Source organism: Limanda limanda, chromosome 3 (assembly GCF_963576545.1).
Source record: "Limanda limanda chromosome 3, fLimLim1.1, whole genome shotgun sequence".
NCBI lineage: Eukaryota > Metazoa > Chordata > Actinopteri > Pleuronectiformes > Pleuronectidae > Limanda > Limanda limanda.
In genome coordinates, this window is record NC_083638.1 from 32111698 (window position 1) to 32135094 (window position 23397).

At 39.1% G+C, this 23397-nt stretch overlaps 2 protein-coding genes across 2 annotated transcripts in view; both read right to left on the reverse strand.

Moving 5' to 3' along the window:
* Positions 1-3: 3 nt before the first annotated feature.
* stard5 (StAR related lipid transfer domain containing 5) lies at positions 4-8502 on the reverse strand. Its single transcript, XM_061068317.1, has 6 exons — positions 8040-8502; positions 6340-6389; positions 5989-6121; positions 5680-5797; positions 3198-3291; positions 4-3077 (listed from the first exon to the last, which is right to left on the reverse strand). The coding sequence occupies exons 1-6, from the start codon at positions 8127-8129 to the stop codon at positions 2927-2929; spliced, it is 636 nt and encodes a 211-aa protein (XP_060924300.1). The 5' UTR covers positions 8130-8502; the 3' UTR covers positions 4-2926.
* A 599-nt stretch (positions 8503-9101) lies between these two features.
* The window catches only part of LOC132999013 (transmembrane channel-like protein 3), a 34048-nt gene continuing 19752 nt past the window's right edge, over positions 9102-23397 (reverse strand). Inside the window, exons 8-22 of the mRNA XM_061068782.1 lie at positions 22761-22908; positions 22539-22582; positions 21791-21938; positions 20622-20731; positions 20448-20526; positions 19046-19309; positions 18392-18520; positions 16777-16844; positions 16304-16432; positions 13123-13233; positions 12229-12354; positions 11663-11741; positions 11199-11241; positions 10813-11086; positions 9102-10101 (exon numbers count right to left, since the gene is read on the reverse strand). Coding sequence (XP_060924765.1) covers positions 9102-10101; positions 10813-11086; positions 11199-11241; positions 11663-11741; positions 12229-12354; positions 13123-13233; positions 16304-16432; positions 16777-16844; positions 18392-18520; positions 19046-19309; positions 20448-20526; positions 20622-20731; positions 21791-21938; positions 22539-22582; positions 22761-22908 — 2752 coding nt within the window. The remainder of the gene's footprint in view (positions 10102-10812; positions 11087-11198; positions 11242-11662; positions 11742-12228; positions 12355-13122; positions 13234-16303; positions 16433-16776; positions 16845-18391; positions 18521-19045; positions 19310-20447; positions 20527-20621; positions 20732-21790; positions 21939-22538; positions 22583-22760; positions 22909-23397) is intronic.

Here is a 23397-nt window from a genome sequence, read left to right on the forward strand (position 1 = left end):
AGATGCTTCTTTTGATCAGATTTTAATGCTGGTGAAATTCAAAATTAAATGGGAGAGAACAGTACAAGGTGAACAGCTGCATGTTAAAACAATGAGTAGTAGGCTCATTTGACATGGTAGACTAATGTCTGCACTGGAAAACTTTGGATTGGTGTCTGAATCTCAAGTACTAAACATAGAACTTACTCTGTATATCAGTCTAATACTTTAAATATGGCTAACTGCCGTAGTGTACATGTTATAAGTCCAAAAATGTCAGTATGGAGACAAAGAAAGTTCATCACCAAAGTCAACAAATGTTAATCAAAACTGAATCATATATACATAATCATCATAACTTGCTCATCGAAAAAGGTAGAGATCTGCACATCACTTCTCTTAAGCTGAGATGTCCACCCAATATTGTGATTCCATGCAGAGGAATTTCATTTAATTTCATTGAGAAGACAGTGTGTTCAAATACAGATCACATGGTGGAGATGTGGTCAAGAAGAGGTCATGTTCTCATTACCCTTCCTTTTGTATTCTTCACGTATCTGTTTCTTCTAGTTCAGCAGACACCTCTATGAGACAATGTTACGTTTAAATAAAACCTTTCCTGGCTCATTTTAAACAATATACACATGAAAATGCCTTTAGATCCACATGCAAGCAACATCTTAAGCACATATGATTTGTAAATGGAAATGAGGTCTTTCATTATGATAACTGGCTACAAGGCAAGGTAAAAAGACAATATAGCTGAGCAGGTAAAGAAGAAAACACTTTTTTAAGGAACTTTGATATAAACCAACAATAACTAAGCATTGTACAAATCACTCCCCCCTCCCCCAGACTCTGATGCTCATCTTCACCCTCTGACTAACTAATTTCAGACCAAGGCATTTCTTATTGCTGATCATGTTGAAGCAATCAATTTAATCCCCAAGTTATCATTCAGGAACCAATAAGAGGAGGGGGTGCAAACAAGGCGCACACAGCATCTTTTAAATCATTAAGTTTTCAGCATTTTCTCATTTCCTCTACCACAGTGAGTTTCAGTGATGAAGATTAAAATGATACAGTACAGGTTATTTTTCCAAATACCTTAAAAGTACTCTGGCAGTTGTGGAAAAACTTACAGTTTGCATTTAATATTTGTGTAAATATTAAAACGTCAGGTAGCACTTTTATGATAGCAACATAGATTCTAAGATAATAAATAGACATGTTTTTAAACTTTTTATTCAAGTGTTGAGAGTAAGCTATGATGTTTTTTTGCAGGTATGTCTTTCCCCGTCTAACCTGAAAATGTGCCTTTATTTTATAAGACCACATGACATAAAGCCAATGGTTATTATTATTGTCTTGATTGTGCACGTCTCATACGCCTTTAGTAAAAATGAAAGAATGATCAGACATGCCGAGCTGGACAAGGGGAAACAACACTCCATGATAATGCCCACTTCAAGTTCATTTCCCATTTCTATTTAATCACACAGAAGCCTCATTAACTTCAATGTGTAGACAGAGAGGTAGGATTATGACAAAACTCTGCCCTGGAGATAGGTTACTACAAATTCTACAACATATCTCATCTACTGGATCCCTGTGTGTCTTTATCCAAAAACATAGAAAATGCTTTCTTGTGTTATGTGATACGGTGAGGTAACATTAATTTGTAGGTTAACTCTATTATAAGGGTCAGTGTATGTGTCGTCATTTAGGATCAGCATTCAAAATAACAGGATTTTAGTGTGGGGATTGAATGTGCTTTGAAAGAGAGATTCATTTGAAAGTACAAAATCACAATAGAAGAGTTGTTTCACTCTGTTACCATTGGTTGAACTCCCTACAGACACACTTAAATTAAAAGTATAAAACTATTTAAAAACTCTAATCATCATCTTTATCCGTGTGTGCATTTTAGTGTCTTTCACACTTTACCAATTTCTCCTTTACAAGATCCCTTGTAAAGCTTTCCAGCTTTATACAGATGCTTTTGTAAAGAGTCTTGACCCTTGTCGCTCATAATTCCGCATTAGAAATGTTTCATCTTAAGAACATAGCTGAAGTGAACCATCTCTTTCTTTTACAGTATCGCCTACTGAAAATAATTATGGTATTACACACATTGTCACGTTAACAGTCTTATCTCGCAGCATCTTCAAATGTGTGACTTTAACAGAAAAGCATCTGTGAAATATGTGTTGACAACCTTTGTGATCGTGTGTTTTGAGAAGCTGGCTCAATGAAACTAAAAGTGTATGAGAACTGAATGTGGTGAAAAAGAAAGGGAAATGGACAACAGAAACCAATGCAATGAAAAAGGGGCAACTCTTTTCTGCTTAGTAGAGCCACATTTAACATGAAGTATTCCCAATCAAAACATCCAGACACTTCATTTCTCCTGTGCTTCAGTGGAGCTCATTAAAAAGGCAGACGGCTTCTACAGTAGGTGAGTGGAGATGAGCAAAATTATAACAATTCAAGTACACAAACAACTATATGAGGTATGAGGCAGTACTGCAATCTGATACCCGCATAGGGTAAATAAGGAACATGCAACATGCATTTTTACTGCACCTTTAGAACATGTACCAATACAAGTTTACAAACTATTTTCATTCTGTAAAATAGGACAAAGTAAATTCATCCCACAGCTAAGAATGTAAAGGGAATGGGTGTTTTTTACAAATGGAAGCCCTCATCAATTTAGCCATTTTTCAGTGTAAACTGCTTTTCAAATAGGGTTTGACTGTTCAAGATTTAGAGGATTGCTCCTGCAGTAACAGGAATATACATGAAGGGCAGGTTATATCTATTGTGGTCAGTGGTCTGAGTGTTCTGACTGCTGTAGAGTTTGGAAGGTTTAAACTGGAATGGGCATTTGGCCTGACCAGTCGGGAGGCCTCAAGTTTGAAGGTAGATCTCTGAATGCTTCATGTCAAAGGTCCTTGAGGGATTTCACAGCCTTGCCCAGGTTGCTGTAGAACTCTGACATGCTGGAGGGGAAGAACGAGTCAACCACAGAGCGAGGGAGGAGGCCACCAAGGTCGGTCTGGAAGAAGCTGAAAACTTGGGTTTTGTTGGGCTCTCTGGAGACAGAGTGGAACAAACACACAAAGAGAAAATATAAGAAAAAAGAGAAGCACAAGTTGCACAGTGAGCTCTCCAGACTCACACTGTACTTGTTTAATGTGTGTGAGTGTACGCACCCTGAGATTGGGATACAGATGCAACCACAAGAATGGTTGAATCCTCTCACAAAGCCAGACTGGGGAACACAGCTCGGGTGAGTCACATTGGTGGCTGTTTGAAAAACACATTACAATTTATCACTGACTTAGGTGAGACGATTGATATCACTGTCATGTGTGTCAGTATAAAACTACAGCTGCTGTCTCCTACAAGGCAGTTATTGGCTGACAGGTGGGAATACAGTCCACTGGGACAAGAAACACAGATTACCTAACAGCACTTTACCACCAGGAGTAAACTGTGACGAATGTTTACTGCAGAGCTTTGAGCATTCATCTTTGGAGACTCTTTTGAATCAGTTTGGGTCACCTATGACTTTGTTCCCAACTTGTCTGAAAAAGGCAGTACTTCCATGTCCTGTAAGTGGCTAAATATTACAGTTTGCTGCTTGAGTTAGTGGTGAGCTAGTGGTTAATAATCGTCATCCTTTATGGGAAAAACATATTCATATATCATTACTCAAAAATAATTCAAATACAGCACAGACATTTGCTTTCACCTTATTGGTAGTACAGCCTTGTTCAGTCTGCCCTGTTATGTTAATAGGATTAATTCATGCACTATTAAGTGTTACATTTTAAGGGTTGGACTGCAAATAATAATCACTGCTTGGTCTATAATTTTTTCCTTTAAGGGATCGTTCACCCAAAAATATAAAGTCACTCATTATCTACTCATCACTATGCCGATGGGGGGATGGGTGTGTGCTTGTGTCCACAAAGCAATTTAGGAGTTTCAGGGGTAAACAGTGTCCGCTACCTGAAGTAGCTAAGCTAGCAGACTAGTCCTACGATGGTGTGCCCGAGGGTCCGTTAATTCACCTTATATAAAGATATCAGAGGACATTTAGGCTTAAAACACAGTATAAATTATGCCCTTTTGAGAAGAATATGAATGTCAGTGCTTGCAGACATTTGGATGACACCACAGGAGCAGCTAGAATGCATGTTATGTTTTCTCTGTTTTTTATTACATTTGAAGAAGAGGTTGCATTGACTTAAATTGTATTGGATTCGGCTGCAACGCTGCTACCCATGAAACTCCTAAAGTGTTTTGTGGACTCAAACACTTCACCCACAGCTCCATCGGCATAGTGGTGAGTAGATTATGAGTGAATTTACATTTTTCTGTGAACTATCCCTTTAATGTGACCCTAACCAGATTATTCAGCATGCATGTCCACAAACACAAGTGATCCTCAGTGACTGTTTCCCATCTTAATATCTATTGCGTTCTTATGTTATGAATTAGTGAATTAGAGTTTTTCCACTTTTGTATTATTTGGATTTATTTAACTCCATCTTGATTTTTTAAATCTTTGTAGAAAAAAAAGCTAGCAAGAAATATTATCACTAGCAGTGGAACTAATGGCTAGACTTGCAGATGTTAGTACAAGGTTGTAAAGTTTAGTTGCAACTCTGCCCTTGATGACACTTGCAACAAACTGTGACAACTAGGGCACTCTGGGACATAGGACATACTATATGCCATTACTATGCTTATTATAGCCATTTTTTTTTTTAAACGGTAAAAGCAAAGCATTAAGTCAAATTGTAACAGAGCGCTAAGTCTCAATACAACATCCAGAAAAAGCATGTACGCCACTTCTCACACAAACATTGGGATTTACAAAAACAAAATTGAAGGGAGAATGGGCATCCACGCTGACTCTGACCCATGTAAAAATCATTTTGGAGACGGGAAAGTGTCGATGAAGACGTGAGGTGGGGAACTGAAGCAGATTATTGATCCACTCCATCATTAACGTGTCCAGGTGGACTGTGATTTATAAAGTGGACATTACCTTCAGGTGTGCATGCGCATGGTTTCATAAATCAGATTTAGTATGTGTACGCCATTTTCGGCTTTTGTCTGCACGTACAATTTTAGTATGAATCCAAAGCACTGTTATATATAAATGAGGCCCCAGAACACTACACAAATTTGTGACATAATGTTGGTACATGCTACTGCTCATTGTTTAAACCAGTATTTACCTGTTCAAATGGTGGTTGTTACTGTCTTTTAGGTAATCTCTGACCTTTAGTCCTCCAAACATAAGGCCCATGGTTCAAAGCCCAAAAATATGTAACAACCTTTCGACTGTTTGGGAAACAAACACTTCAAACGCACTCCTGCAGTAGACATCAAGCTTAAATATGTCACTCGGCTAATTTATTTTTACCTAGATATAATTGATTGAAGTCATATCTGCAGAAGTAGATTAAAGCATAAACCACTTAAAAAAGAGAAAAAAAGGGAAATTGGTCAAAGTGTAGTTTAGTATGTTCAGAGCTCTAGTGTACCCTCAGGAAACAGTACATTGCATCAAAATCACTGAAAGTAAAGAGAGTTCAGTGCCTGCCGTGTGACATGAATCTTAGAAAGTAGAAAAACAAAGCAAGCAAGTAGAGTAGACAAGAATAGGTCATTACGCACCATTTGATGAAATGGTTCCATCTTCGTATTGCTCGATTAAAATAACATCGACAAAGTCTCGTGGAGCTATGATACCCATAGCTGCTGAGGGCGTGACTGTTCGGCAGATGGAGGTGTCCTGGGCAAGAGTGGGAGACAAGGGAATGTACTCAAAGTCTGAGCCGAACAAACCAAAAGCCAAAATGGATATCACCTTAGGTATCAGGTAATGTATGAGTTTAAAGCTGCACTGCGTTAATCACATTACAGTAGACCACACATGGTAGTCACATAACATCCTTTTCATCAGAAATGAGAAAGGCAACTCACCTCGGAGATTTGTTCCAGAAGCTCAAACTTTTTGACATTGTTGTCCCATTTAACTCGGCGCCCGTTGGGCACTGGCTTCAGGCACTCCCACACCTTCTCCAGGGTGCCGCTGACAACACCCTCCCCCTTATAACTGACATGGAGGTCAGATGACAGAACACAGTCAGGAAAGCAGATTGTTAAGGCATGACTCTGCTGTAAATTAGATTTATACATTCTTAGACAGGCTAAAGACTTAACCCCTGCACACAGATAAACAGTCCCCACAACTTATTCATGAAAAAAAAAGTATATTAATGAAGAATATCTAAGTTTCGTTTTACTGCCATATACTAATGAGAGGTTACTCACACATTCCCCGGGAACTCTGATGAGGGGCGCCAAGACACCACCACGTCATTCTGCCAAATAAAACAGTACATGGTCAGTGTGCAACATTTGCCTTTGTACGGCGAACGACCTACATGATGTTTCTTCTGATAAGCTGTAGATCTCGAAACAACCACATAAACGAATACAGTATGTGATTTTAACCTCTTACTTCAGAGCTAGTGTGCCAGTCTCAGCTGATGCAACATGTTGCCAATTAAATGTGTTCATTCAGAGTCAGTGTGGGGGTCGGGCTGAAAGAGTTCTGTCAAGACATGACATGAGGACATATTGATCTCTGAATATTTAGAATGACAAGCTTTACACTCAGTGACCACTTTTTAGGAACACCAAACTAAAATGTGGTAGTTCCTCCCTGTGCTCTGGTTTCCACTGGATGCTAGAAACTGTCTCTGAGAATCTAGTCCATGTTGATATGTCCACATCACATTCATTCATTTATGTTCATGAAACCACTTTGAGACTTTGACCTTGTGACATGGAGCATCATCCGGCTGGAAGCGTCCATTAGAAGCTGGTAAACTGTGGCTATAAAGGGATGAACATGTTCAGCAAAAATACTCAGATAAACTGTGACATTTAAACCATATTTACCATCAGCACCACACCACCAGCAACACTATGCACTGTTGACAGAAGGCAGGTTGTCTCTATGGATCCATGCTGTTGACTTCAGATTGTGACTCTAAATTTAATAAACGTTTGTCAATCTTCAGTGTTGTTGGGTCTGTATCACTGCAGCCTCACTTTCTGAAACCTGATGTGTTCTCTTCTGTTGTAGAACCATCAAGGTTCATCATGTTGTTCATCCTGAGATGCTTCTCTACTCACCAGTTTTTAATTTATCTGAGTTACTGTAACAATTCTATCACCTAAAACCAATCTGACCTTTCTCCTCTTAATGTTCTCATCCACATTATAAACATCGCAATGCTGCCATGTGACTGGCTGATGGAAAATTGCATGCATTAGCCGGTATACAGGTGCTCTGTGAGAGCCTTTTCGAACATTGGAATCAATAATCAAGACATCTGAATCAGTTAACTAAGGTAAAAGGACTGTATTTTTATTGAGCTTTACTAAAGTCTTGATGACCACTCAAAGCTGAGGATAGCTCAGATGTTGTAGTTATATTAAAACAATGACATGACAGAGTTATAACACTCTGATCCTAAATCTATATCATTATCATTATATATTTTAGACAAAGTAGACCCTCACTCACTGGCATCACTGACTGACAGTCAAGGGCCACAAAGTTGACTGTGTCAACAAATGCACAAACTGTAGACTTAGTGGGAGATGAATTTTATGCTTGTTTCTGTTTTACTGTCCCATATATGTGAGTGTGTGTGTGAGTGAACATCTGTTTACTCCAATAATAGTCTCGTTTAAAAAGTTTCCATTTTAGGTGGTTCACAATCTATTTAACGAGTTGATTGAATTAAACATGCATTTGCTTGGTGTGATCTGTGGAGCTGGATCCATTGAGTAAAGACTCAGTTTGGCAGCAGCCTGTAACGTCATGTTGGCTGCCCGTGTAACATCATAACACGCCATCCTCACGGCAGCTTCCTATTGGCTCACGGTGCCACAGGACACCATGTATCAAGCAAGTGGATCGAAATGGTTCACATCATAAAATAACAGCGAACACTTACAGACTTCTTACAGACTTTCCACCCGGACTCGTCCTTCTTGTAGCTCATCAAGCAGTCAGCCGCCGTCTTCGCCTTATCTTTATAATCCATGGTAGTGGGTGAAAGTTGACGTCGCTAACTCGCTTCGGCCGACTAGCGGGCGTTAAAGCGGCCAAACGATCGGTCGTAACACGGCTGGTTGTTCCTCAGTTGAGATGCAGCCCTCGGTCGCTGAGCTGCGCCTCAGCTCCAGGTCAGACAGTAGAGCCCGGTCAGGTGAGCGAGGACCGCCGCTACACAGCTCGCGTTAGCCAAAAATCAATGAATGAGACTCGCTATGTAAACACGCATCGTTAAAAGACGAGCAGCTAGCGACGTAAATGTACGTCAATAAAAACAACTCTAACAACAGTTCTGATTGGGCTACCCTGAGACTACGTGTAAACCCCGGTGAGCAAATCCATAAAAACCCAAAGTATCTGGAAGAATTCCCTGAAATCTGAGTATCCCGAGTCGCCAAATCATCTAGAAATTATGCACTTCCGGTTACAAGTTTCAAAACAAGAGGAATATTCACAATCCCATGCGTCCTTTGAAACGTATCATGCACCTTTGTGACCATTCTCCTATATTTAAAACAGAACCCGGGGATTTAAGCAGATATTTTGCAAAGAATCTGAGCAAGCCGCAACGGTGAATGAAGCCACAAGTTTCACATGTTTTATTTTGAAGGTCAAGGCGGCCGACTCTTTCCTGTAATATGGTTCGCTTCACGCACCTGCGCCCGGCGACCTCGCTTGTTGCAGCAGAGCATGCTGGGACTTGTAGTGGTCACTTCTATGCAGGTGTCCATTCACTGTACAAGACGATCAATGAGTTTCTATAGAGGGTTTTTTATTGTGATAGCACGGGAAGGAAGTGTGGTGACCACTACTATTACTTATAATATATTGTATGTTACATAATCAGCTGTATCAAAATGATACAAGACCACACTCATAGGAGTAATAAATCCCATCTATAATACTGTCTGTGCTTTAAATGCAGTGTTTTAACACATCATAATATATTTAAGTAAAGATGTCATACATTGGAGCAGACCAGGTCATTTGACTCAGTGACATTTAGATCAAAGCTGGTCTTAGACTTCTTTTTGGCCAGCTTTCCCTGCCTGGCATCAGATTTGAGATAGCGCTCCTTGTTGTGGATGACTTGTATGTACTGGTCAGTGCTGCTGTTCTGCTGGTCACTGCTGGAGGCCAGGGAGGCCGAGTCTGACTCTGTCACAGGGGTCTCCAGCTTCGGCCTCGCCTTGGGCTTCATGTGAGATTCTGTGAGCCTGGTCCTGGCTGGGGACGGACAGTGTCTTCCTGGGGAATGGATGTGACGCCTGGTTCGCACAAGAAGATGGTCCGCTCCTTTCACATTGGCATGGGGCCGTGAATGTGACTCTATATCCCTCCAGGCTCTTTCTTCTCGGCCATCCTCCTCGTCATCCTCTTCTTGTGCTCCATATCTTCCTCGAGCTGCGTGGCTGTCTTTAGCCATGGATACGTGGCTTTCCACACGGTCACCGACGTAGAAGTGCGCTGGCTGGTGGAGGTCAGAGAGGGAATGAGGCCGATGAGCCTGTGACATCCTTCTCCTGCTCTTTCCTTCTTCCTCCTCCTCCTCCTCTTCCTCCTCACTCAGATGCTGCTGTGATGGGTGGGCCCGGTGAGGATGTAGCTGGTGGTGAGTTGTGCGGGGCATGTAGCGTTTGATGTTGCGTGGGTACAGCTCCAGGATCTCTGCAGGCTCCTCCATGAGGTAATGGCGAGGGATCCGAGTGGCTGAGCGCAGCAGCTTCTTCCTGGGCTCGTGCTCATTGACAATCACGTAGCGAGTATGGCCACGGCGTCCTCCATAACTCTGTGCAGCGATGAACCCAGAAGCCTCGACAGGATGTATTGAGCGTACAGTCTTCCTGTACAGGGGGTCAGAGTGGATGTTGTCAGAATACCGAGCTGGGGGATTGTACGCCATGTGGTGGTAGGACTTAGACCTACAGGATCCACTAGGGCCACTAAGAAATAGTGGGGGCCTGTTTTGAGAAAGGACAACACATAAGAATCAGTTTATATGATTATCAGTTTATATTGACATTGATATTATGTTTTCATAGTATAATGCTGTAATAAAGCATGGACTGATTTGAAATGTCTGCACTGCATTGGCACATTCAATCTCGTAATCTTGACAAAATTAAAGCAGACGAGAAGTTTGTGTTACTTACTTTGATGTGTAATTAAACATGTTTCAAAAAGTGTTAATGAACTGAAATTAAAGAAAATCAATGGTTTCATGTTTTGTGTATTGTCATAGCGGTGATTTAATCTATATGCAGTTTGAACAAAAATGGTCTTCATCATGCAAAATGGGAAAATAAATACTGGTATGTTCCATTAAAGCCAAACTGTAGCAGGTTTAAATCTGATCATGCCAAAAACATTCACATGACTTACAAGTTACACTGCTTTCCACAGAACATTTTTGATGTCAGGATGAAAAACAAACTGAGACAGCAGTAAGACAAGTCTTCACTGAAACCCAGGTTAATGCTAATTAAGCACAAACTATTCATGTTTATTAAATAATAATCAAGAACATTTGAAATCATGATAGATTTTATTTCTTAAATAAGAAAAATATCGAAAATAATCTCAGTAGCAGTAGCAAAAAAAACAATCAAATTCTTCCTGCTCATTGGCCCTGTTCTTTACTCAAATCAATAAACTATATAAGTGTGTGAGACCTGTTAGGGATATGCTCCAGCCTGTGTTTGGGCAGTATGGTCACTGTTGGACTTCTGCCAGATCCAGCCCCACTTCCTCTGCTCAGGTCCGCCCGAGATGCTGATTGGGTGATGGTGCGGATGCTGTTTCCGCGACGAACAGGCGATTGAAAGTTTGTGACGCTGCCATTCCTCCGGGGGGATGGCGTGTGGATGGAGGCCTCTTGGCTCGTGATGTCACTCTCCTGCTGTTCCAGGTTTTGGTCGGCAGCCGCCTCTGGAGCCTGCAGTCTTGCTAAGGAAGGGTTAAATGTCACAGCATCAGCACAAGGGCAAGTGTTGGTGATGTCAAAACTCTTGAAGAGATTATGACCCACACAGGAGACCTGACACAACACAAGAAATACCTGCAGCCATCTGAAAGACTTTCTTCTTGTCGTCAGTTCGCTCCTGAAGAGATGGAAGAGAAATTCCACATTTAAGAAAATGGTTTGACCAGTGAATATCACTCTGTCATGTTTGGCACTCAACAGGACTTGACTTTTTTTATTCAAAGTTATTTTATTCTTAAAAATTAAGTTTATTTAATTATGATCATTATTGAGGATTCTTTTTTTTCTGTCAATGGACCAATCACAAACATTTTTACGATGAGATAGTTTGTCATGTTTATTTTTGAACTGGAAACGTCTCACTGGACACCGAAGGCTGCTTTCGCACAACCAATTTGTGTACAGTATATATATATATATATATATATATATATATATATATATATATAGCCGCAGAATGCAACTGAGAAGAATGTATTTGGAGTCATATTGAAAATAAATGGTGATCTACTCGAGGAGTTCAGTATTTAGAAACTCACAGTCTGGAGCTGCATCCTCAGCTGGTTGTTGGTGAATTTGAGGGATCTGGCTATGGCTTGGAGATAATATATCAGCATGCTGAAAAACACACAAGGACAATTCAGAAATCAAGTTGGCAGGTTCATTTACAGCCACTTGCACACAAATGGCCTATCTTAAATCCAGCACAAAGCAGCATCAAGCATGACAAAATTCCATTGCCCAATTTGTTTAAATGCAAGTGCTCTTGTACCCATTTGAGAAATGGACTTGTTGGACTTCAAGTGAGGTGTAGCCTGCCACATTGTTATCCTGAGGCAGCAGAAGCCTTTGACCAACAAAAACTATTGTGAAAACTACCTGGCAAACTAGCTGGCAAATCACCTGTCTTTATAATTGTCCATCAAGATGAAAACTCAACTGGCTTTTAAAGAGAATGGGACATTGCACTCTGATTGGTTTATTGTTATTGTTATACACACCCCTTATTGATTAAGAGAAGAAGTGAAATGCTTTTGAACCATGCACTTAGATTGTTTAAATTGTGTGTGTGGATGTGTGTGTGTGTGTGTGTGTACAGTCTCACAACAGCAGCAGCAGTGCTGGCAGCACTACAACAGGGCTGGTGACGTAATTCATCACGTTACTGAACCACAGGGGAAAGTCACTGGCCACTGTGTCAGAGATGATGTCATAAATCTTCTCTTGACCACTGCAACAAAAACAAAATCACTTGTAATTATGTTAACATGTGGGAAAAACATAAACACAACTCCAACCACCAACAATATTCAGTTTAGGTTTATTTTCACCTTGGTATCATATATGCTGCCTCTTACCAACAACTTGTCATGTTACCCTCACTGCCAAATACATAAGCTGAGATCCCATATCAGCTTGAGGGCAGGTACTTTGTGACCTGAGTGTGAAACACTCACAACAAAGGTCTGCTCTACTAAATAAAGACACAGCACATTTAAAACACATTAAAATGCCCATGGCACATCTTGAAAATGTCTGTATAGGGAATGTCTCACAACTCCCACACACGTCCCTCCAGTATCATGTCAATAAATCTGTTAAACCCTGCAAAAGTCGATACAGTACATTGATGTGTACATATAACGATGGTTTAGTTACAGAATGTGTGACATAAGCAATGAGTTTCTTTTTGTAAAATACCAAGACAGGATGCAACTATAGACACAGACCTAATATATTAAAATCATTATATTATATTCTTAATGTTTGGCAAATATTCCAGAAAATGAGGAGAAACTATTGAAAATGTGCCTTTGGGCTAGGCCTGCACATGTTAATAACCTTTGAGATTCTGTGACATATGATTCAGTGTAAAAGTGATTCTAAACAGCTTAAAATCAGCTGGACAGCTTGATGCCATGTGAGCCTTAGACCATGTTAGTAAACTGAGTTTCAGTCACAAGTAACTCATGTCATCACAGTAAATAAATGTGTTTACCTGAATGGCCCACAATGCTGGGAAGGTCTGTATCGGACTATGGCAAAGATAGTGGGCAGCATGCACAGAAACAGCATGAAGAGCAGCATAGCCAGGTAGAAGTTGTTTGATCTGAAAAAACGTAAAGCAAAAAGAAAATCGAAGAAAGAACAGTTATATTATTTCTATTATTTTCAAACCTTTGGTCTTCAGCTGCTTTTAAAGCCCTCTGCTGAAATTCAAGTTTATATGATAAAATGGTTCCCTCCACTCCTTTTCTCGCTCCCCTGTTTATTGTCGCTCTCTATTTGCCCACCAGATGTCCTCATTCCCTTTCTCAGTTGCACAACCTCCTCACCTGTCTCACCCAGTCTTCACTCCCACAACCACCTCATCTGTTTCTCATCTCATTAGAATCAGCTCCCAGTACATGTTTCCCCCTAGTCCCTTGTGATTGTGTTTAGCATGTTTTTGTTTTCTTGCAACCCTCTTCTTTTGTCCGTGTACCTGTTAGCCTGCTTGTCAGCTTCTATCATCACTAACTACTTCAATAAAAATAACTGAACATTTTCAGCCTGTCCGTCTGTGTCTGCATTTCCTCCTTCTTGTGAAATCTTTTTTTTTCAATTTGAAGTTTTTACTGACCTCCATACATCGGCCTACCATAGGACAGATGGCATTCATACTGTTGAAGCTGAAGCTGAAGCATCACAGTGACATGTTTATAGATATAATAGATATAGATTGAATGCAGGTATAGGCAACTGAATGTGTAAAGATCTATTATTTATATATAAAAAAGATCTGTTCTCAATTATTTGAAAAAAATTATCATGAATAAAAACATGACAGCAAATATTATGTCATTATTATCCTGTTATTATCCTCTGTGTGTGTGTGTGTAAACAACAACTCAACAAAGCATGTTCCACGCATATTCCAAGATATTTCCACAACTAATTGAGAGACGATCTGCAGCTTAATATAAATATCATATGATAAGTGATATCACAATGGAGTCAGAAAATAACTTTACACATAGTTCAAAAATGCATTTTTCCACAAAGCTCTGCATCCGATAGGACTACATACACGACCTAAAGCTTATTTAGATCAAAAATGGAAATTATTTTGGTCGGAATTATGTCATCATGATGTCACTATTACGTAAAAAAAATGAAGCAATTGAAGCAATGACATGGATCAAAATAGGAATATCAGCATTGACTGATTGGATGTATATACAGTGTGTATATGAAGCCTCTCAGATGCTTTGTCATGAATACGTTGCTTCGCCGTCAAATGAATGTGTTATAAACAAACTAAAAACATGATTGCGCCTGAGCCAGAAAGTTACGTCAAGTATTCCGTTTTAGTTCCTGGATTTGTCATTTTGGTCTTACGACACCCGACTACTTCATTAATAAAGAAAGATCACCACATTATGACCAACATAAATACTGTCAGTGTTAAACACATTTAAGTGTCTCAGCACTGTAATTATAAGCGAAAACCTTTTTTTTATCAGCAGCAATGTGTCAGTATCAATCTCTGTCTTCTCCAGGAGAACTGCATTTAATGGCTCACATTAAATGTGCTCTCAGCTGCACGAGTGTGTGTGTGCATTTGTGTGTATCTGTGTGTGTGTGGCTGCTTGGACTTTTCACCACATCTGGGACTGACTGATAAGGACTGAAAGAGCCACTGACAGCCTTGTTACATAAATCAGAGTGGGCTGAGCACTGCAGGCCTGTATATCAGTGTGTACGTATGCATATAATGCACCATAGGACGTCACACTGATTTGTCACTATCGCAGCAAAGCAGGAAAATGGAAACAAGAAATAGCTTGAAAAACCAGGATAGATGTGTGTATGTGTAATGATGCTGATTCAGCTTCATCAAAGCATGGAGAGTTCAGTCATGAGGATGGAGTGTGCGACGCAAGTGAAATGATGGACATAAAATGACCTGTCATTTTGTTCTGTGATTGTGTGTAAGCTTTAAGACAACTATAGAACTCCATATACTCCTCCTCTGTCCATGTGTATATGATAATGCCTGTTTTTCATCTTTCTCTTTTAAGTCATTAACCATAGACATATATTCATATATATTATATGTGTCATTGTCCGATGGTTCATATGTCAATGTCACTCAAATAATAGACCGGCCAAAACTACTGACAACTAACAATTATATGATAAAACCACATTTAATATTGAGATTATACAGGCTCCAAGAGCATTTAGTTCAAGTAACACTGAAACACGCTCTTCTCTTCAGCATCTAGCAGGGATTATATAGACTACAGATTCTAAATAAATCTTTATTCTACCCCATATAGATCATATTGACCATAATGATGATTGGTTGAAATTCAAACGTTACCAAGCTTTTTATTCAGCCAAACTGCAGCTCCCCTGATGTCAAAATTTGATAAAAAATGTCTAAATATTGTGAGCATAAAGCTATAGTTGAGATTTAAATATACTGAATATAAGGCTGCTTATAGAGGCTTATTATACAGGTAGCTCTACTGTTTCTCATAACACTAAACATATTTTATTCTTAAAAAACCTTGGATTTAATGACATTAATAACCACATTATTAGAAATTATTGTGCAAATTTAATTCTAGACCTTAGAATTTCCCCTTAATACTATACATTATGACTTTATCATTGTGACACATGTAGCTCCTGAAAAGCTCTGCTGATCTAGGAATATAATCTAGTAAATTCATCTGAAAATAAGGCCACAAGGCACAGAGAACACAATTATAATAATAATAATATTAACAATAATATTTAGTAACCTTTCCGTCCAGTCACAACTGGTTGTGTGATAGGGTTAGGTATTTACATAATTTGACTTTACGGGAAATTGGAACTGAGACTAAAATGTCTCTTGCACTCTTATGGAGAAATAAACATAATCACATAATCCTACTTGCAATGTCTGTTTGTGTCAGTAAAGTTCAGACTAATTATATTAATATTTATTTATATGATTTCTTAATTTATCTGCAGTAACCTGCATGCAGTTTAGGTAAGATGCTGTGCAATAGGGGTAAACCTTATATTCGAAAAGTAAAAATCTTTTGGTGTGACCAGAAACAGAAAAAAGAAACTATTTCAAATATAATCAAATACAACCCCAAAACAGCAAAATGTATGTGTGTGTGTGTGTCTGTTCCGACCTAGAGGCTCGGAACACCTGCTGATGTGGAACATTACAGGTGAGGACGGCCCAGCTCCTCAGATACATCAGACCAATCAGCTTCAACACATTGAAGGCAGGAAGACAGGGAGAGAAAAACGCTCCCATCCTGGGTGGAAGGATTACAAAAGTCAGTACACACACACTCACACTCGCTGGGGTCACAGTCCATATAAAACCCATTATATCCAGTGGCTCATTGTTTCATTTCATTGTGTTCATTGTTGCAAGACGACGTCTCTGAAATGAGCTCAGGAAATACAGTTTATCCAGACACAGAGGTGTAATGAAGAGATCATAGAGGGCCACAGTCCTTTAAATAGGGTCAGGGAGACATACCAGCAGAAGCCATACTATTAATGCTGAATTAGATCCTCTATTACAGACACCATGACAAGGTAGTGCTGATATAGTAAAACTGTCTGGAAAGATGTCCTCATTTTTCAGACCTACCAGATCATTCCTTGGTTGTAAATCAGATGCAAGACGTTCTCAGCTATTTTGAATTCTCCATATTCAGGCTGAGGAAAACAGAAAAAAGCATGAGTGTGGTGAACTATGTCGTTGATTTAAACATTAATCTTTAAGATATTAAAACAGGTCCATGTCAAAGCATAATTTCCTCAGTATTTGTGGCATGGTTAGAAAAAAAACTCTCAGGATAAGAAAAAATTGAACTATGGTACAGCTAGGAGCATATGAGCTTACCAAAGCAAACATATTTTTTTCTGTACCCAAGCAGAATTTAAATGCAAAGTTGACACTGTTAATTGAAATTGTTGTGACGACCCTAAAGTTTCCTGAGTTCTAGAGAAAATGTTTCTAAAATGATGTATTATAACAATTTTTTTTCGTCAGAGTATGTTACAATGAAAGAATTTGGTTCATCCAGTTTAACATGTCGGCTCTTTTCACGTTTTTAAGCTAAAAGAGAGAAGATAATTAAAAGTCACTCAGGAGAACATTCCTTCGGAGCAAACATTAAAGAGTTCTGAGTCCAGAGTTTGTTCTATAATCAGTGTCGTCTAATCCACAGGCCAATGTGTTTCTGTTCAACACCTTGTAGGAAAAAAGACATTGAAGACATTATTAGCATCAGACAGAATGGGACAGAAATTAAAAAGGGAACTGAACGTGGTATTTGCTGAAGAAAGGCAGTCTACTTTGACAAAAATCCCTGTGCAGGGCCAGGTTTTTTCGGATAGGAGTAAAAAATTGCAAATGAAAGTATAGGTTACTTATATATATACAAAAATTAATAAACCCTTACCCTACTACAATAAGTAAACACTAAATAACAGCTTGAGTGCTTAATACAGCAAGATACTCCAGCTTCATCTTGAATTTTGTCCCCACCACCAGGGCCAGGACATCCACTTCACATGGGCTCACACTAATGTTATACGTTCCCGGAGCCATTCGTGTTTCAAGCAGAGTTAAACGTAATGTTAGTACTAGACATGTGCATTGATGTTAACTCTAAAAGGGACAAATACATCAGTACACACTTCAGGCATTGAAGTCTATGTTGTGATCTGGGACCTGTACTAGTTCAAGTTATCCAGCTGAACTCACAATGCGATCAACTCGGTAAGTCAACCCAGGTTTTCCTACTCTAAATATGGCACGTGCACATAAAGGGGGCAGTGTTTACTGTTTATGACCAATCATAGACATGGACATGTACAGCAGAGTATACACATTTCACAACGAGGATCAAACTGTTATATTAGAAAAATACGAGGGCTACAAACACATTATCCAGACTAGAAAAGTTTTTTTTTATATAGTAAAACTGTCCTATCATTAGGGTGAGAATAGATCTGACTATAATTTCATTTGTGTTTCCATTGTATTAATGTGTTATTTACATGTATTCTCCTTGTGTATGACACTTTTTCGAATGTAGATTTGAAGCAAGGTGCACCAGTTAGCCTGCCTACCAGCACCTCTAATACTCCCTAAAAGTATGTAATTTACTTATTCTGCACGAAAAAACTAAGTTAAACTTTTTAGTCTGGTAACTGAATAATGACAGAACTTTAAAACACAAAACTTCACAACTTACAAACTTGCTCTCTAAATCCCAGCAGCAGCAGTCGCTCAGGTAGCGGACCACCAAACCTCTGATGAAGTCGATAAGCAGAATACTGGCCACAGTGAATATCATGTCGATGATGGACAGCTTCAGCATCTCCTGGTGACACAAAACAGACAAACGCATGTCACATCATATACATATGTAAACAATGTGCTGTTCATCTCATTATTAGCCACTCAAGCCTAAGAGCTTCTGTTTGGTTCATAATTTACGGACCGATAAAGCAATTTTTCCTCACGTCTATATTTTTGGTGGGAATCTTTAGCTCAGTGAATCAGACCTGAAGCACATTTACTTATCGTTAGCAGGTCAAATTTGGAGCTAAAACCTGCTAAAGTAAAGGAATTGCATAACCAATCAGATCAAAGTCACTGAAATAGCATTTTGACAAGAGAGCACATTCAGATCACAAGAGACGGTGTGTAATCTGTCTGTGTACAGCAAACATCTTCATTTTAAAGGCAGCATTGATATAAATACAAAACCATTTACCATTAAATCGTTCTTTAAATAAAGTCACTTTAGATAAAGTCTTCCTAGCATAGGTCCTACTTTCTGTTGATGAAAAGTGAGATTAACCACATGGATGAAATATGGTGTGTAATGATCAGAAGACAAAACCTGTCCAACGTAGGTCTCCCAGCATGGGTCCTGCTGGGAGCGGGTGTTCCTCTCAAACAGAGCTGTCCGGTTGGGGACAGTCCCAGAGACACTCCGGCTGCTGTTGGTGACTTCCAGCACCGTGGCGATGGTCGCTAAGGTGCTGTTGCGATGTTCAGACAAAGAGATCTCAGACACCAGGGTAGAGAGGCTGTCTATCTCGGGCTGAGAGATGGTGGCCAGGAACGAACTGGAGTCAGACCAGTTACCTGTGCTCACTTGAACCTGGATAACAAACAAGGTACCAAAAACAGTCTGGCCTGTGATAGCAACTTTGAGAAGCAAAATCAGTAACATAGACAAATCTGTCGATTAGGCATATAAGTCAATGCAGAGGTTGAGACAAGGTGTTAGGGTGTATACTGGTGTACTTGGAATTTTGACAGACTAGCTTTTTGTCTTTATGCTTAGCTAACAATGTCCCAACTACAGCTTTGCACTTAACACACAGATATGAGATTACACATAATCTCATCTCTCCCTAAGAAAAAGTGAAAATCATTATCTACAGTATTATCAAATTAAATCATACAGTGTAACATGGTTTCCCTTATATTAATTAGTCATAGGTTAGACTGTAGTCAGGGTTTTTGTATGTAATCACATTGGATTTTTGTAGTTTAAAGTAGTGGTGGCAGCTAATATGGGGCACTGTTGCCCCCCCCCCTCCCTGAGACAAAAAAGCCTATATAAAAATGTTAAACTTAGTTTGATTACATAATGTGTGTTTGTGTGTTAAAAGAAAATAATTAGGAAAAAAATCTCCCGGTGAAAAAGCAATGGATTTAATACGTCACTACCTGCCTCTGTCTGCTGCCCTCGGCTGCTCTAGCTCCCGCCTAAATAATGAGGATTTGTTGGTGTTGTGAACGCATCTGTGCAGAGAACCTCATGCTGCAGTGTGCATGAATGAAAGGCAGACTACGGGTAAACTCTGTTACCAATTCTTTTAACCGAAGGTCATGTCTGAAAATGGCCAGATTAACGCTGTGAAGAAATCTCTTCAATTTTGCCACATACATTCAATTGGACCCAATCCTGACACAATGAATCAATTCATATGGACAAAGGTCAAGGTGGCAGTGAAAACAAAATAATATTTTGGCCATAACTTAGGAATTTATACCATGAAAAAATCCCCCTGATACCTTTTATTAAGTTCCTTCCAAGTCTTCACAGGATATGAGTTTAAATTTCAACTTGACTGGCTTGTGGAAGTGTAAAACCACCATGTGATCAAACTGCTGCCCCCACTGAATGCGTTAACATTACAGCCACATCTCATGAGTGCAGTTTTTTTTAGCATAAGTGAAAAAATGATTGCCAGAACATAGAAAATATGCCCCAGGGTTTCTATACTCACAGCAGAGCTCATACTGTTGACTTTATCAAGAAGGGCAATAATTAGGCTGTAGAGATTGCCCAGGTATAAAACCAGCACTCTGTAAACACATGAAGATATGATTAATGTTCAGTAGGGCCTGTAATATATGATATTGTGTGTCAATGAATGATCTGTGTCTGGATGTTGGAGCACCTGGCCAGCTGGAATCGCAGCGAGGTTCGTGGGTGGTACATCTCCAGCTGAGCCACAAGTTCAAAGGCAGACGGAGCAATCATGGTGATGAGAGAAACGACCACACTCACCTGAACAGATTTGACATGAGAGACACCAACATTAGTTAGTCCAGTATCCTTCATTTAGAGGAGATTCACCACAGTTTGGAAAGTCCTAATTTTCTACCTCAAGGAGCCTGTGTTTTTCCCCCGTCTTTTTGATTGTTGGTTAGTTTAAATATTTGTTTGTAAACAAGATTACACAAAAACTACTGACAGATTTTCAAGGAAACTATTGGAAGAGATGGGAATTAACGAAGTAGAAATATTTTGTTACAGTACTTAAGAAAATTTTCAGGTGTCTGTTCTTTACTTGAGAAATGATTTTTTTTCTGCCAACTTGTTACTTTTACTTGCTAGCCTACATTTTAACAAAATATCTGTGCTCTCTACTCCTGACATTTTCAAAACAGGTTTGTTACTTTCAGTTCAATTCATTTGAATGGATTTATTCGTTATTTTGTTTATTTTGCATCATTGAGTTCCGCATTCCTACATCAAGACAGATTTCAAACTTAATGATGAATAGCACAGAAAAGACGATTTCTTCTTGTCTATCTATCAGTTCATATCCCGAACAACACGGCAAAAAAACATATCAAGATTAAACAGACAAGAGGAACCTCCACTGCGGTGAAGTGCAGTGCATATGTCCATGTGTCACTGATAATGTTGTTAATGTTTACAATGAAGCAGAGCAACAACTTTTCCATCCCTGACCTTATTTAAATTAAGAATACTTCACTAATAACATTGTACACATTTCTTCCTGGACAAGTTTTCATGCTCAGAAATCTCTATGTAATGTATGTATGTTTGTATGTATGTTTATACCTATGTATGGTGTATGTATTTATTTCAACATATGTAAGTACAGTATGTGTACATATGTATGTGTGTTTGTGTAAATGCATGTATGATAGAACAGCAGGTTGATTGAAGAGCAGGTTCTTTGAAGTAAATGTAAAGATGACACTGACAGATGGAAGCTTCTCAACTGTCATTGATTTCTTGGAAGTGTATTATATGCTGGATAATCTAATCAACCTAATGATGCTGGGGATGATGATGTCCGCTCTGCTCTGCTACCTCATTCTTCTCCCACAGCGTCAGCTCAGGCTTCTCCTGCTCCAGCTTCTGAGAACGGTCCACCACAAAGTAGATGATGTAGATGCTGCCAGCCAGAGACAGCAGCACCAGGATGTTGGCTAAGATACGCAGACTAATCAGAACTGCCCTTAAAACACACAGAAACACAATGATTGGATTTAGAGCACACATTTCATCCATGAGAACCTGAAAGTTCCCTGTTCAAATAAGATTTCAAAGCCCCACCTCTACCCCACCTTAGTAGAGGGGGCAGATATTGTTCCTTTATGTGGGTGGTGATGAGGTCAGAGCATTGGAACCAAACAACAGTGCTGCACATATTTTACTTTCACATAATCATCTACTCCACTCATCCTGACGGACTTGTCGCACATAAATAGTAATGAATCATTTTATTAATAAATTATTATTATTTATGAATGAAATATTAATCCATCAGTGGTTTAATTCGTTCATTTAAAGATTTATTAATACATTTGTAAAGACATTTTTGAATGTATAGTTTTATCATAAAATGTGTTATTAATTAAACAAGAATTATTTTCATACCTTTTGTCAAAGCTTTTAACTTTAGCTGTGATGTGTGGGAAAAGTGTATACACATGCTGGGTGCTGTAAATTAGCAGGACTGATTAAAGGGGATAGAAGCACCGAGGCTGATGAAGTCACTACTCAAGAGCAAGTGCAAAAATCATGCAAAAACCCCAAATAAAATAAATACACCTACAAACTTGTGTCCTTCTTCTTTTCTTGCTCCTCGACAATGGCCTCCTGTGCAGGAAAACATTTTTTTTTATTTTGTTTTATGGAAAACTGCTGACAGTCATAGTGTATAAAATCTAAAATATAAGAGTAACTGTGTGAAAGGTGATTCAATTTATATGTAGAAGTACCTACATATGTTCATTTCACTGAGTATGTAGTTTATGTGTCTTTAGGTTTTTCTGACCCTGATGTTGTTGACAATGGCGGCTCCCTTGCTTTCTGCAGCTTCTGGGTTTCCTATCAAGTAATCCCAGGCACAGAAAACCCTCCAGCAAAACGTGAAGTTCTCATCAGAGGCACTGGCCAAACTCAGACGAGAGTTCTTGGCCATTCTGCAAAATTAGGGCAGGTGATATGTTTAGGATAGTGATGTAACCAGGTATCCAATCAGTTGACCAGTCCAACACTTCAGAACAGGATCATGGCTTTGTTGTCAAAGAATTTGTGGACATAGTTGATCCCAAGAGAAACAAATATGTATATGCATACAGAATATTCATGTTGTTTCAGAAATACATTATTGACTTAAATTTTATTTTTCCAGGACAAAGCCACTCCTCACTCCTGTGCTATGAGCAGATCTGATGTTTGCAGTGATCCATTTAAAATAAATGATTTCACTACTTTATTATTTTACATTCAATGCTGGTGCAGCCTGGTCATTAGACTATCTAATTTATTTCTGATTGCTGATTATGCTGCTGTCAGCAACTACCTCCTTTCAGTGAGTGTGACACACAACACACTAAATAATCTGATATAAATCAGACCTGTCATATAATCATGACCACATCAGAGTAAGTTGCAAAGAGCAGGATGAT